Source organism: Carassius carassius, chromosome 31, assembly GCF_963082965.1.
Source record: "Carassius carassius chromosome 31, fCarCar2.1, whole genome shotgun sequence".
Classification (NCBI taxonomy): Eukaryota; Metazoa; Chordata; class Actinopteri; order Cypriniformes; family Cyprinidae; genus Carassius; species Carassius carassius.
In genome coordinates this window covers 17,135,105-17,151,496 of record NC_081785.1, presented here as the reverse complement: position 1 = coordinate 17,151,496, position 16,392 = coordinate 17,135,105, and the positions used below count along the sequence as shown (strand labels likewise).

Genomic DNA, 16,392 nt, shown 5'->3' with positions numbered 1-16,392 from the left:
CACAAACAGGAAACAATAACGGAGCCACGGCTCTGGGAATCTCATCAGTGCGTGTGGGTGATGGATAGACATGAAGGGTGTGTCCTGGCACAGCTGTCCCCTGGGGTGTGGGAGACAGCTGTCCCGCCTGAACAGAGCCAGCAGTGTTCCTGGAAAAGTGTCGATCAGCAGAGCTCGCTCGTCTGGGTCTTCTTGTGCAGTTGAAACAGATTCAGTGTGTGAATGAGCCGTGTTGTCTTAGGCAGAGACAGACGGCACAATGGAGAGCTGCTCAACCTCAGTACCGGTACAAAGAACAGTCCTTCAGTACGCGCTGATAACTGGAGCCATTCAATCGAGCATCACTCGGAAACACTCTAAAAAAATAATTATATTCCGGGAAAAGCACAACTCATGAATCGCCTTCTCCAGTAGGTCAGTGTGAAGATAACAGCCTGTCAGAGACATGAAGCTAACCCTGGATCCTAAACAGTGCTTTTGGTCCAAGCAAACAGGTTTTGCAGTTTGTAAAAGCAGTCCTGCCCTTAGTGAAATTTGATTGGTCTAAAACACCCAAAAATCTAATATGTCCTCATAGATTGTGATTTTGTACTACTGAACCTCCACTTTGAACTTGACTCTGTAAACTAGTGGAACTTATGTCATCTAATATTTGATTTGAATCTTCCTCAGCCATGTTTGATGTTTTACATAGATGAGCAGCAGTAATTCGGTCCAATGAGTTTGTAGTGTGGGCGGGGCTACTGTCGCAACTTCCACTACTCTAAATTCATCTCATTCATAAGCACTACAGCTACAGCCACGAAAAACCTGCTTATCTGAAAAAAAGAAAAAATACACTGCTTTCTTCAATAAATGTTGAAATTTCAAATGGCAAGTTGTTTTTAATATTAAATCTTTATGTGCAATATTTCTTAATAATACATAATTTTATTTTTAACATCAAAATACAGTTTTAATGTTAAAATCTTAATTCAAAATGGTTTTAATATAAAATGTTTTTGTTTAATTTTTAATAGCAAAGCATGGTTGCGAAGGAAACTTTGTTCAAACAAACTTACTGGCTTCAACAATGCATTTGCAAAACTCAAATGTAAAGAAATGTTTCAGTGTATTCTTTCAAATATTTAAATATAATATTTATAATTTTAAATATTATTTTATATGAAAATAATATTGTTTTATGCAAAGTATTTAGAGCAAATAGTGGTTTTTATTATTTTATTTTTCCCAGCAAAAGCACAGTCACTACAGCCATGGAAAGAGTGCTTGTGCCAACAAATTCACTGCCTTTTTCATTTAATAGATATGTAATTTTTATTGAGAATATTAATATTAATTTTAATATAAAATAACAATTTTAATATTAAAATATAAATACTAAAAAATTAAAAAAAAAATTATTTGACAGCAAAGAATGGTTGCTAAATATATCACTATTATACAAGTGTGAGAAAACTAAATAAACAAATAAATACCGGTTAAGACCTTTAAAAAATGTCACTTGCTGGATATCTAGTTGACCATCCTTCTGCCCTATCCCTAGTCAGTACATTGAATAGGGACTTTCATCAAATTTCACTCAGCACTTGAAAAACCATTAGATACTGAACATCGATATAAAAAAAACAGAAACAAGGAACCTGCTCTCCAGTTCCATTCTAAAGGACACACTCTCTTTTTCAGCATGATCAACATATCATGTATCAAAAGTGTCACCTATAGATAAAGCCGGGTACATTCCCTGTATCAGATGGATGCACAGATGTGCTCCAGAGATTTGCTGACTGTAATCCAATCAGACTGCGGCCACATCACGAGACGGGATGAGATGATGAATGACAGAGAGGCGAGGCTGAGATCACTTACCCAGACCCGAGGCGTAAATGGCCTTAACTGACTTCTTCATCTTGTAAAGGACACTGCGGTCCACATCCAGGGCCTAAACACAGACACAGAAAAAAAACAAAATATATAATGTGTGCATCTCAAAGCCTTTAGGACAGTAATACAGATGCACATTAACATCAGCACTACTGTACAACGAGCATTTATCAAAGACCCTTACTTATCTTTAGGTCACGCTCAAATATGAATCTCACACATACAGACTCTCAGGTGCTTGTGTGTGTTCACTGAGGGCAGACCCTGCTGTCTTGGGTCTGCAGGGGATTCATTATTCAAAAGCAAGCTCCTAAAAATACTCCAGTACAATCCCTGCACTGCAGGAGCAGAGGAAGTCGGCAGGCAGGACTGCACAGCTGAATCTGTACACATTCACCAAACAAAACTCCCTAGGAGCTCCGCAGGATGCAACACACACACACACACACACACACAGAGAGCAGTATGACATTCAATAAGAGTGCAAAGCATAACACACTTTAAAACATAAATCTAAGTCAGGGTGGTGTTATGTATACAGTTAGATGATTCAATTCAATTTGGATTCACAAGCTCTTGATTTGATGATGTAACCACATAATTCTGGTCTTTTACAGTTATAATGTAAATATTGATTACAACAGACATTCTTGCTTCTATAATGCGGTTTACTCATTTCATCATTCATTTGACTCAGTAGACATTTTCACTCTATAAAATTGTATTATTAATTGAATTAAACATCTTGTTATTTTTCAGCCTTCTGAGAATATCTATTTACTGTATATCGGTTCTCAAATGCTGTACAAACAAGTACAGCAAACGTGGAGGTAGGGGGTGTGTGATAATGATAAAAAAAAATGATATCCTAATATTTTCTGGAATTTTGACAATAACGATAATTAGGCATAATTTAGCAGAGAGTATTATGGTGCTGGTACCTTGGCAGGTTTAGGACTGTCGTGGACAGCTGACTCGTAAAGCTTCTGATATTATTCCTATTCTGTAAAGTGGCTAGATTGCAGAAGTAACAGAAATTTTTACCTTTATAAGGCCAGTTTTTTCTAAGCTGATGTATGCATCATCTTTTATGTAAAATTCTTACATTTTATCAATAAATTCAAATAGTAAGAGCGTTATCTTAAAGAAAAGTAATCAGTATCAACTAAATTTGAGTTTGCAATGCAGAGGTGGCATAGAATCTGCATCTGAAGTGGCATTTAGATGCATTTACACAGACTGTTTAATGCAGATGCATGTTTTGTTTAATTATTTTGATGTTTTGATTAATTATTTGATTAAACAAACGTTAACTATTGATATTTACAATTATTCTGGGGAAAAAAGGAAAATATACTTTATATATAAACCTAAAATCACGGCATAAGTGAGTCATTGAGTCATTCATTCAACCGATTTGTTCAAACAACTGTTGTCTAAAATGTAAGTCACTAAATATTACCTTCTAATTTATTTATTGAACTGTACATCAAATCAATATAACATCTGCAATCGTGCTGATATTTGGAGAAAATCGTCATTTTACGTGTGATATTAACTATGTCAGATGAGATAAATATAAAAGACACATAAAAGTCATACCTGTGCATTTTTGCTCCTTATCTTGAATTTTTAAGTAATTCTAAATGTATTATAGTATATGTATTATAATATAGACTTAATCATGCAGTGAAAGTGAAACTCTAAACGCACACGTGCAGTAGTCCAACCTAACGTACAATCTCATAGTGTATGCGTGTGACGGAAAACACACACAAAACTATTTTTTCTCAAATCATGTAGCCCAAACAGAATACCATTCAGTACCACAGCAGGGTGAAACATAACAATAAATAAATAAATCTAAATTTTGCATCAAGCATTAAAAAGGGAAATAGCATCTCAACATAATGGTTCCTCTACTTATGCAGCCCAGCTCAGATGTGGTTGAATGATAACACATCCTCTACAATCACTTCTCAGTACGTCCACGCTGCTTACAAAGCCTCAAACCTGCAGATAAATCTAAAGAAACTCCGGACTCAACATCCTCTGCCGTTCACAGGACCCTCCGCTGCTCCCAAAATTTGCTTTTACTAAAAACGGCGTGTAATATTTATTTCCCAAACATGTTGTAGGAAAGTTTTCTAGATGCTCGTCTGACGGCTGGCTGTGTTTCATTTAGCTGAGTGTTCAGTTTCAGAGCGGTAGGTAGACTGACAATGCTTTTACTCATAACAGGGAGTGAGCCGGACCGGGAACCACCAAAACCAAGACGCCTGACAAAGCAAAAGGAGAGTTTACTAAGAAAACAGTACAGTTAATAATAAACCAAATTATTTCATTAAAATAGAAAAAAATTCACATTAACACCACCACAGTTTCATGATAATTTTACATAATTTCATCCTTTTATAATCTATTTCTTAGTTATTTTTGAAAAAGATTACGTTTCAACACAAAAGTAAAAAACTTTTTTTGTGTCTTTGTTTCACACAGAGATCTACTACTGACTTTGTTTCACACAGAGATCTACTACTGAAGTGACATGAGGATTGTAGGAGAAACAGGACTTCGTAACAGCATTCATAAGTGGATTACTTGTATTAGGATCTAATCCCAAAGACTAGTTAAGCATCAACTGTCTAAACCACTTTGGAAATATAATAAGAGTCTAAAGTTAGAATGCTGCAAACACTAAGTCATATTTTCAGTACACACAATTATCGATCAAAAGTGACAGTAAGACATTTATAATATTAAAAAAAGGTTTACATTCCAAATAAATGATGTTCTTCATACTTTCAAAAACTCAATCACAGTTTCCACAAAATCACTAAGCAGCTCACCATATCAGATTGATTTCTGATCAATCATGACACTGGAAATTCAGCTTTGTCATCACAGACATATAGAATAAATTACAAATAAAATATAAAGTGAAATAAAACTAATAAAACAAAATATATTAAAATATAAAACAATTGATCAAATAAATGCAGTCATGGTGAACAAAGATACTCAAAAGACAAAACTCTTTTCACACCACATTTTTAAATGGTAGTAATTAATTAATACATTTTTTTATTTTATTTTTTCAATTTTTTTAATTGAACAAATACATAAAACAATTTATCTCTTGCCTTTTTTGATATCTTTTGGAGCTCTTCTCAATGCATTCTGGGATTGCCTTGACGGATAGGTGTTATTAACATAATGTAAGCATTAACAAATACTTTGGTGGTATTCATTTCCAATGAATCCTCCATTTTGATGGTTCAATTCAATACTCAACGGTCAATTTCCCATCCCTTACAGAACAAGGCTCTTCTATAGCCTTACAAATCCATGTGCTTCCCCTTTTATGTGCAGAAAGAGCTACATTAGAGTAATGTGCAGTAAAATCTGACAGACTGATCAAGTAGCTCTCTGTCATCTGAAACCGCCATCGGCCTCCGTTTACCTTCATCTCTACAGACACTGTACTCTTTCACTTAATCTCATTTTACTGGCCTTTATCTTTATCTATAAGTGAGGCACTCAGCCCTGGACAAACCGAGACAATGTTTTATTGAACGCTCAACTCAGAAAGAGATCTGGCTACATTTCCTCAGCTACACCTTCTCGTGAATCCTGCAGGGAGAATTTAAGTTTTTTTTCATCTTACTCTTTCAACATTAATCTTCATTGGTTTCAATTTAAATCTGAGACACAAAACAGGGTCCTTGAAAGAATGCAGAGGGCAGAACTGAGCAGGCTAAACACCCATCAAACTTCATCAGTCAACATTAGCAGAGAAACGAAGGGGGACACACCAAACGAGACACGTCTACCACAGTCAGCATTCATGCAGTATTTTCATTAAGTTGAAACAAATTCTGACAGGCTCCTCTGTGAGAGTGTTTGAGTGTTAAATAAGCATGCAGGGACCGACAAGATGTTGGGTTAGTGTTTCTGACAATGTGAAATTACACACCTGCCAGATGCTAGATCTCATCTGCGGAAATACCTCACTTCATCTGAAAATGAAAAGTGTCCTCTGAAATATTCAAACAGAAGTCCAATAAACCAATAAAAACACACCTCTTTCGCCAACCATTCGAATAATGCATCTCATAATTTGTGACTGCAGTTGTATCTGATCAAATGCGGATTCTTATTCTTTAGCTTGGGATAAATTAATTCGTTTTACTTTGTTGGAACAGCAGCTATGCTAATTATGTCTCTATTTGTTTCTCTGTTTTGCGTAACAAGGATTTACACAAGCTCCAGTCTGGATCCAGAACACTTGAGAAGAGATGATGTTGACCCCTCAGAGGACCTCAGATGATGCTAACCCTGAAACAACATACAGAACTGACAAATATTGCTACTTACTTTGCAATCACATAATAATTGCTGTTAATAGTGTTCATCATCTGGTTGACTATGTCTTGTATTAATTTTTTTGAAAATTCCTGTCATACACGCACAAACTGACAGTCACCACTTAAGCCCAATCCCAATTCTAACCCTTAGCCGTCCCCTTTCCCTGTCTCGATTCTCTTTTGGATGGAGGGGAAGGGGTAAGGGGAAGGGCCAAATAGCCCTTCAAACGAAGATTTTTCGGGACCACACTTCAAACGAAGAGGTATGAATTATTTTGGCTACATGGCTGCTACAGCGAACAAAAAGACACATAAATGTAAGCTAAATTAATGTTTGCAAAAAAATGCTTTTTTTTTTTTTGCTAATTTGCTAATTTGCTAACGTCATATCATTACAGACTGCGTGATAGTGCCACAGCATATGTCTGATCAGGGCGATAACTGCTGTAGACATTGATGGGGGCTAATCCCACCAGTAATTAGAAATCGCTAAACCATTTTCTCAAATATTGCCTATTCGAGAGTGAAAGAGAGAGAGAGAGAGAAATGGAAGTTGCGTGTATTCACCTCTGTGCGTTTATCTTTTTAGACTGAGTTTACTTAAAAACAGCAGTTGTATCCTCTCGTCGCTGGAAAATTTAATGTAGCGATTCAGTATTTAAACAGTATTTAATAAAAGTCGTGGGGCAGCGTTGACAAGTTTATTTTCTCCTGCGCGATTTCAGATATGTGTGTGTGTGTGTCAGTAAGCAGCTCATTAATACAGAACGATAATTAAAGGCTCTAATGCACACCAGCACACCAATATATGTGTGTATTGTAAGAGCTAGACGACGAATGATGGCATGTGACGTCATGGTAGTGGTGTCCCAATCCTTAGGGGAATATTTTCTCCCCTACCTTATAAGTTTAGTAGCCTTATAAGCTACTACTAAATATTGTAGACTTAATTTTATGTAAAGTTGCTTTGCAATGATTTGTATCGTAGTTCAGCAGTTCTCAATTCCAGTCCTTGCGACCCTCTGCTCTAGACATTTTGAATGTCTCTTTTTGTTAACACACCTGATTAAGATAATCAGCTCATTAGAAGTGAGCGCCGTGCATGAACTGTGTTCCGACTAACATGGCCTCTACACAGTGTGTTCATGCTCCCTACTCCCTGAGCAGGGAAAATCTGTTTACCTCACTTCGGAACATTAATTCACGGATTTGGACTGTGCAACATCTTCACACATGGACAAGTGTGACATCATATACCTCTGTAAATAAATACAATTTAAGTTCACATCTCGCACACTTCAATGCACTTTGAATTAGAGCCCGACCGATATATCGGCCGGCCGATATTATCGGCCGATATAAGCTAATTGCATTTAAATCGGCATCTGCATTTATAACGGCCGATGAAACATGAGAAACAGAGTCTCATGCTTCACTCATGTTATGAGTGTTGCATAGTGTGCCCACCAGAGGGAGCTCTGCAGCTCCAGAGTTAACAACAGCGCCAGAAGTCCACTACAGAAGAAAGCGATCAACTGTTTTGGCGGTGAGTCTGTCGTTCGTCATGTGAAATGATTGTAGATTTAGTTCATACCCTGTATATAAAAACTGTGTGGTAGTTCTAGCTAACGGTCCTATCATTATCACTTCTAAATATTCTGTAACATCACTTACAGCCGCTAATGCATTGCTATATTAGATTAGCCACAAAGCTAATACCATTTTTATCAGTGGAAGAGCGCGAACGTTAATAGGAGGTCAAACTATAACGTTAGCGTTTAACTTATTCTTATTCTATTGCGGTGTGTTTCCCACATAATGACCGCGTAATTGGGCCTTTCACACAGTACGCGGTATGCACGGCGCTTGCCGCTGGGCTCAGCGTTGCCCTTCAGATACAACGCGATTTGCGCTGCGCTATGGCATAGGCGGAGTTTTAAAAACGTTTAGCGGGAGCTCTTTCATAGTCTGTTCCTCCTCCTTTCGGTCAGCAGCAAACATGTATCTGTCCCGTTGTAAGAAGCGAGCGATAGCGCTAGTCCTGCTGATGAGAATTAAGAGAGAAGCAAGGAAGAAGAGGCTACCCTCAGGTCCAGAGAACAATTTGGTGAATTCAGGCTGGTTACGTTACTCTAACGCTAATAGCTTCCTTTTTAGCAGGCCCCTTAAATGCTTGCTATTAACTTGTTTGAAGGTGGTTCTTCTCAAAATTGACAGCGGTGTGTTCATGACACTAACGTTAACCATTCAACTTCGAATTGATTCCGTAATCTTCCGGTAATAGTAGGCAAGACGATGTTTTGATTCAGACTGCACAAAGAGAAGAGGTGAAGATATACGGGTCTGTTGTGAATGTGTCTGTGAGAGCAAATATAGTGTAGTTACAGTAACTACAGTAGGTGCGTCAGAAATGATTAAACCAGAGGGGACATGTAAATAAATGTGAACTGAACAAGCGCTTTTTTTTTTTTTTTACATATTGTTTCAAAGCAGCTTTACAGACATAACAGGAAAATGTTGAAATAATATTGTTAAATAGAAGTAGGTAATACCTATTGCTTGACAAATAAAAAAAATATATATATTTCTCATTTTTGCCTATGTAGGAGATCCCAGTTTATTATTATTATAATTCTAATGATGACATGAGTAATGCTACATGGTGATATTATTAATACACATGCTTATTCTTTCTCCGTCTCTCTTTCTGCCTACAGATGGATGAAAAAGGTGAATGCTGTAGCAGCAAAGTGTGGGACTACTTCTGCAAATACTTTAACTTTAGTATTATAATTTATTTACAGTAAACACACAGACTGTTAAAACCAGCTTCAACTGGAAGAAAGTAAAAGTGTTAAATGTTTAAAACCAGACTGTTTTTTGATCATTAAAAAATATATACTTTTGATGTGCAATTGTTTAGTCATTGAGACTGTAATCTAAGGCTTTTTTTTTTAACATAGTCCATTCTGGAAAATGGTTTATACAGCCCACATACATAGAACAGGCAGATATTTTGCTATTGAATGTTGTGTAAATGCAGTTTATAGGAAATGGGTCTAATATCCAGATTATTTTTAAAATCAAAATATCGGCTTATAAATCGGCTCTTTTCGAGTTAATATCGGCATCGGCCCCCAAAAATCCATATCGGTCGGGCTCTACTTTGAATGGAACATATACATTCGCTTCGAACTGGAATCATGGCGGAATTAGGGCTGTGTATTGCCAAGAATCTGACAATACATATCTCAATACAGGGGTTGCGATACGATATGTTGCGATACATTGTGATTAGGGCTGTAGCTATCGAATATTTTAGTAATCGAGTATTCTACCAAAAATTCCATTGATTAATCGAGTAATCGGATTTAAAATGTGTTTTTGCTTAATTAAAGTGCAATATTAATTATGCAAGAGAAAATAAGACTCCTGGGTCTCTTAAAATGAACAACTAAGTTTCCTTTTTTAGAAAAAAAATTATTTTTATTTTTTAAATGCATAGAATGCAATGCATACATCAAAAATAAACATTTAATTATTACCCATTGTTTCTCTGTCTGTACTTGTACTGTGAACAATGACAAGAAAGTTGAGAGATGAATTAAGTGCATTTAAGTGCCATTCAGTTGGGGTTTTAAATAAAGCATTTTCTGAGATGCACATTAAACATTAAACACATAAAACATTAATTTCATTTATCTTTTAATTATTGAAAATTAAGCAAACTTAACTTTTTGGTAAACAAAGGGGATTTACTATTAAAAATAAAACATGGAAGAAATAATGTGTGATTAAACCTTAAAAAAAAATAATGTTTGAATTTTTTTTTTTTGTAGTAGTGTACATTCTGCTGAACAATAGTAATACATATCTGGCAAATACTACAGTTCTGTGAATGTGATGTGACGCTAGTTTTACTCAAATCAAACGGTCAAATGTTAATGAAGTGACTGTCAGAGCAGTTCTGGAGATGTTGTTCATGTGTTCACGTCCTTATTTAGTGAGACAGCAGACGCTGAAATCACCGGAGCGTCACGCGCGCTTCAGTGTGTTAATAAAGGAAGATGCGCTTCTGCTCCATTCATTAACAGAGACACGCAGAACATGCAGGATTCATATTTAAATAGACTTTCCTGGCTTAATATTTACAGATATTAGTCCATATAGTGATTTGATGTAAGTGCAATGACCTATTTTTGATTAATTCATTCAAAATTTGGCAAATTCCGTGCCATTCCACGTTAAACTGTAAATTATGTTTTTATGACTGGATTCCGCGATTCCCTCCGTGTTTTCTGCATCGCGGAAATCATAGGGCCCTAGCTGTGGTATGCCAGCTCTATCTTGCAATGGACACACGCCACGATGTTCTCTTTACGTTTGCCCGTGCCCTCAAATCAAAACACTGCTGACTCCTTGCAGTTTGCGATTTCAGACACAGCGCTTGTGTCTCCTTCCGCTTTGTGGGTGATGTAAACGCGTTGTGTCACATTGAAAAAATAATTGCGAAAGAACCTGACGTGAGATTTAAAATAAATTAAAAGAGGCTACGAGGCAGAGGAATTTGCCTCGATCATTTTTTGTAATCGAGTTACTCGAGTTACTAGAGGAATCGGTTCAGCCCTAATTATGATACTGTAAGCAAGGCGATATTTGGGGATATTTCATTTTTTATGAATAGAATATATTGTAAGGAAAACTGTCATTAAGAATGCACCACCATATGCAAACCTTAGCAATAAATAAATAAATAAAAATAGTTTAACCAGAACACTGTTGGATCTGCATTTGCAATAATCAGTCCCTGTAACATTCAACGTTATAGAGGACTCAGCTGCTCGGATTGAGGGCAGGTCATTCCACCAGAAGGAAAATTTAATTTCAAGGTAGGGCTGTGCAAAAAATCGAATGCGATTTTCATGCACATCTCATCAGTAAAGACGCTCCTGTAATTAGTAGTATATCTCCAGCACGTGCGTTCGGATCAGGGTTGCCAGGTTTTCACAACAAATCCTGCCCAGTTGCTTCTCAAAACTAGTCCAAAACTAGCCCAATCGCGTTTCCAGGAGGTTCCCCGATAAAAATTGCTTCCTGGGGTTAAAATATACGTTTTGTAACAGGGCTGCCTTGGTAAAATTCGCATTTTAGGGGCTAAATATCACGTTATTTGTATTGGGGTTGCTTCGACCCGCGGACATGAAAAACAACCACAGACTTGGCAACACCGGTTGGCATTTACCACACCGAGCCGTAATTCACTGACAATCTACACAAAATGGATGTTAAAATCGCAGGCGATTCTTTGTCGAGTTTGAAAACGATTTTGTGTTAGTTGTCTGTAGACTACGGCTCTATGTAGTAACTGCCGCTCCACCTGTACCAGTGTTGCCAAGTCTGCGATTGTTTTTAATGTCCGCGGTTTGAAGCAACCCCAATACAAATAAAGTGATATTTAGCCCCTAAAATGCAAATTTTACCAAGGCAACCCTTCCAAAAAATGTATATTTTAACCCCGGGAAGCAATTTTTATCAGGGAACCTCCTGGAAGCGCGATTGGACTAGTTTTGGAGTAGTTTTAAGAAGCAACTGGGCAGGATTTGTTGTGAAAACCTGGCAACCCTGATCTGAACGCAAGTGCTGGAGATATACTTCTAATCACAGGAGCATCTTTACTGATGAGATGCGCATGAAAATCGCATTCGATTTTTTGCACAGCCCTATTTCAAGGTCTGTAAAAGTGACTTTGTGCTTCTTTGGGATGGCACAATGAAGTGACGTTCATTTGCAGAACGCAAGCTTCTAGAGGGCACATAAGTCTGAAGTATTTCCTTTTATATTTATCTTCCGGGTGGAATCGCCAAAACTGCGACGCGAGCACGGCACGAACTGCACACAATGCCCCCAAAATGAGAGAAAGCTGCAGTCGTGGGGCGACCCTCCCGCCTGCTACGCCCCTCGCGTGCCTCTTCACATGGGTCGGCAAGTGGCGGAACCAAGGCTGAGCGAGCACCACAGTCCCGCAGTGGACATTACCACAAAAGCCCTAATAAAGGCACACTTCAGCTTTGTACACTGAAACATGAACTGGGACAAATCTTTCACCCTGCATTACAAGCAGCGAACTACATTAACAATAACATTAGTGGCGTGCGCTTATGCTATTTACTGTCACTTAGCATTTGTACAGAGACGAACACTGCCATCTAGCGGTTGGGAAATAAACTCAAAACAAAACGATAAAAACTTCAAAACTAAAGTCGCATCAGTCCAAAAATACATCATGATGAGGAAAAAAGCACATATAAGTCGCACTTGACTATAAGTCGCATTTATTTAGAACCAAGAACCAAGAGAAAACATTACCATCTACAGCCGCGAGAGGGCGCTCTATGCTGTTCAGTGTAGGCTACAGGAGCACTGAGCAGCATAGAGCGCCCTCTCGCGGCTGTAGATGGTAATGTTTTCTCTTGGTTCATTTCTCTTGGTTTATTTCTCTCGGTTCATGTCAAATAAATTTATATATATATATATATGTCACATATATAGTAGCCTAAGAACAAAATAGCCAACGTATTATTATTATTTGAGGCACTTTCTTGCAGAATTTCACTGAACATATCAGACACCGAGGATGCATGCCCCTCATCTGGTGCACAGACGAGTCTTTTTTTCTGCGCTCTGATCTCAGTCTCCTGCGCTTGGCGCTTCTCCTTCTCCACACGGGTTCTCCGCATCCAGCGCGGCCTGGATCATTTCTCGTGGGCGCTGCCTTATTTCCGCATCCAAGTAATGGTCTTTATAACGCGGATCAAGCACATTCGCGATGAAGTGCAGAGGATCCGAAAAGATCTCAGTGAGACGTGTGCTAACAGACTCTATAAGACTGTACTTTTCTTTGTTTTCACTTCGTGGTCCGTCTCAATCTCTTTGTTAGGAGACGCTTTAGTGCTGCGAATAAAGGAATAAGAATAGAGATAATGTTTATTATCTATTAAGACCCACTGGTGTGAAGTGAATGTCGCGGGGAGCTCGTGGTCTGCGCTATGCAGGTGCACGTGCAGGTCGCGGTTTCTGTTTGTGTCATCACAACATTTCGGCCGTGTTGTTTCGGTGATAAAAGTCTTTCGGCCGAAAACCGAAAATACACTTTTGGGCCATTTTCGGCCGAAAATGTTCGGTGGCCGAATATTCGGTGCATCCCTAATTAATTTTGATAAATATGTCGCACCTGACTATAAGTCACAGGACCAGCCAAACTATGAAAAAAAGTGCGACTTATAGTCCGAAAAATAGGGTAATCAGTTGTTCCTCAAGGTGGCAACACTGGCACAGGCTGTTGTTTCACAGACCTTTAGTTTAAAAGACTGGAAAGACATTTTTATCGGTCATAACTTCTATAGAAAAATACCGCAGACACTGCACTACAAATAATCTTTCAAGAACACGTGTCAAAACTAACACCTGTGCTACATTATGTGTTGTAGTATAACACCAGGTCAGGAGGGGAGGTGGAAAATGATCCTGTAAATTTTAATTACAAATTTGATTTGATCTCGACTAAAATCATAAGTGGACTTCAGGGAAAAACCATAAACCCTGTAATGTAAATAGACTGTGTTTCATTGTGTTCTTTGTTCTTCACTGTTTTCAAAAGTGTGACAGTGTCACCACGTCAACTTTGATAGCACTCGGGTGATAATGGGCAACACAGCATCTACCAAGGAAATGAGACATTCCTTGAACTAGTGGTGTCCTGGCATCATTATCTTGTGCAAAGCATCAGGGACTCTCTCCCATCTTTCATTTGATTAATTTCTGTTAACTAATGTATAACAGACATCCTGCACACTGCCAAAACATTACAAAACCAAAGGTTTGATGACTATCCCAGCACAGTAAAATAGGGACCTTCAAGTCAATATGACGTCAGGCACCATCTGTCTCCCTCCAGTCTGGAGAGCAGCATCTCTGAAAGTGCCAGGCCTTCGCTGGGGTGACTTTGTCACTCTATATTCCCCACGCTGGTGGGAGAGCGCTGGGTTTCAGAGCTTATCACCCTTTCAGGCAGCAGTGATCCTGATTTATGGGACAACAGGTAGGGCTGGGTACCGAACTTCGATGCCTTTATGGTATCGAACGAAAAACTTTGATACTATGAGTATCGAAAAATTATTTATCTTTCGGTGCCAAATTTCGGTTCCAAAAGCCAAGCGGCCAATTTTATTTTTATTGGTGTTTTTTTTTTGCCAAGCGGCTGTGTCTGTGTGAGCTTGTAGCATACGTGCATGTAAGGACCTAAATTCGCCGTGATTGGCTGTCCACCACCACGTGACATGACTAGGAGGATTTTGTTTGGTTGAGTGTTTTGCCCTCCCTCCATGTTTAGTTTGGTCTGCTCCATTGCGTATCTTGAAACACGCCCCCTTTCACGTCGTCTAAAAAACAGAGAGAGAGAGACAGATTTATCCAGTACAGCGAATTTCTCTAAGCAGCTGGCCACTGTATCTTAAAACTTAACCGACTCTGTTTACGAGAATACTTGCAGAGACAATTATTTTGAGATAATGGTGTGTGTGTGTATGTGTTGATTCAGAAGTTACGATACGCGAAAGATGAATTCATTCTCTGTACGCACATTGTCTGAAATGCTGCTTGCCGCACGTGCTTTGAATGAGTGAGAGCAAGCTCCGAACGCATGCGAATTGTTTAAAAAGCTTGAATCAGCAATATTTAGAAACAAGTGAAAACGATCAGCTACGATCCGTTTCACCCCTTCAAGCGAGTGAACAACGCGAATCAAGTTAGGAATTTTACATCACTATTCACGATAGCCCATCGGACTGGAAAACACAATAGCCCCGGGATGTGGGGCTAACTATTTTGCGAGCCCTGCACCTCAGATCTATCCAGTATGTGAAACACTGGTTTCCACACTGGTTTCATTAAACAAAATAAATGATTATTTTAAAAGATTGACTCAAAAGAATCATCGGTTCACTAATCGGATCATGAACTTGTATTACCGAGCCAAACATTATCTATTATTGAACATCTCGAATGAATAAAGACTTCAAGTTCATCTGTAAAGCACATAAAGCTATCGTTTGAGTTTATAAACTTCTATTTCATGCATGATTCGTATGGATCTGCTAACTGAATGCAAAGTGTGAGTTCTAGAAGAATGTTTGTGTCTTGATGAGCATGTATCGCTCACTAGGAGTTGCTAAATGAACAGCTGCTGTTCTTTTTTTTTCTCAACGGAGGATCAGTTGCCCTATTGGTTAAAATACACCAGACTGTTTACTTAAATATTAAATTAATAAATGACATCAAAACAGGGGCGTTTGCGTTATGATGTGGTGGGCTGCTGTGGGCCAGAAAGTCCAGGGCAAATTTTTGGTCCCAGTCCGCCCCTAAATGGCACATCCCTATCCAAAAAGCACAACCAGTTGTATTAATAATGTTATCCTGAGTGTGAAGTGTTACCAGAATTTGTTAAAAATAAAAGTTTTGTGTTTAATGTATTTGTGTTGATGTTGAAATGGATTTTAAAACATATGGTATCGGAAAAAGTATCGTTAGGAACCGGTATCGAAACTGAGGTATCAAAATTGGCACCGGATCGAAAGATTTTTAATAATACCCAGCCCTAACAACAGGGAAGAGTCACACCAGGGTCCTAATGGGAGGAACTTTCTCGTGACAGATGCTGCCATGTGTCAAACTGACAGGACCAAGCCTCTATCCAATGGAGGATTGGTTCAAATAATGGAAATAAAATGGAAATAAAACTAATAGAAATTAAAAACAAATTAAAATAATGAGTGTAATTGCTAGGCTATTGCTCCATTTGGTTTCATTGTTTAGTGAAGTTTAATCCACAACACAGGGAAGAAAATTTTATAAAAATCATTTAATTTTATTCTTAGAAATGATAATGTCTTCCTGTTTTTCTGGAAACCATTCTTTAACAACCTCAGCCATATTCACCAAAATCACATGTGTGCTTACCACCACTCGAGAAACAGCCCCACCACAACTGGCCATCAGCCCAAAACAGCTGACCAAAGAAAGGCCCTAATCGGCTGTCTAGCCCAAACACTTACACTTGGCCCAAGAAAGAAAAATCTACAAGAAA

General features: G+C 38.2%; 1 protein-coding gene across 4 annotated transcripts in view; it reads right to left on the bottom strand.

Annotated features, from left to right (window-relative positions):
• LOC132111676 (arf-GAP with SH3 domain, ANK repeat and PH domain-containing protein 2-like) overlaps nt 1–16,392 on the bottom strand; it is an 80,389-nt gene that overhangs the window by 39,522 nt on the left and 24,475 nt on the right. For all 4 annotated transcript variants that reach the window (XM_059519211.1, XM_059519212.1, XM_059519213.1 and 1 more), the window contains exon 2: nt 1,870–1,942. In XM_059519211.1, the coding sequence (XP_059375194.1) occupies nt 1,870–1,942 (73 nt within the window). The remainder of the gene's footprint in view (nt 1–1,869; nt 1,943–16,392) is intronic.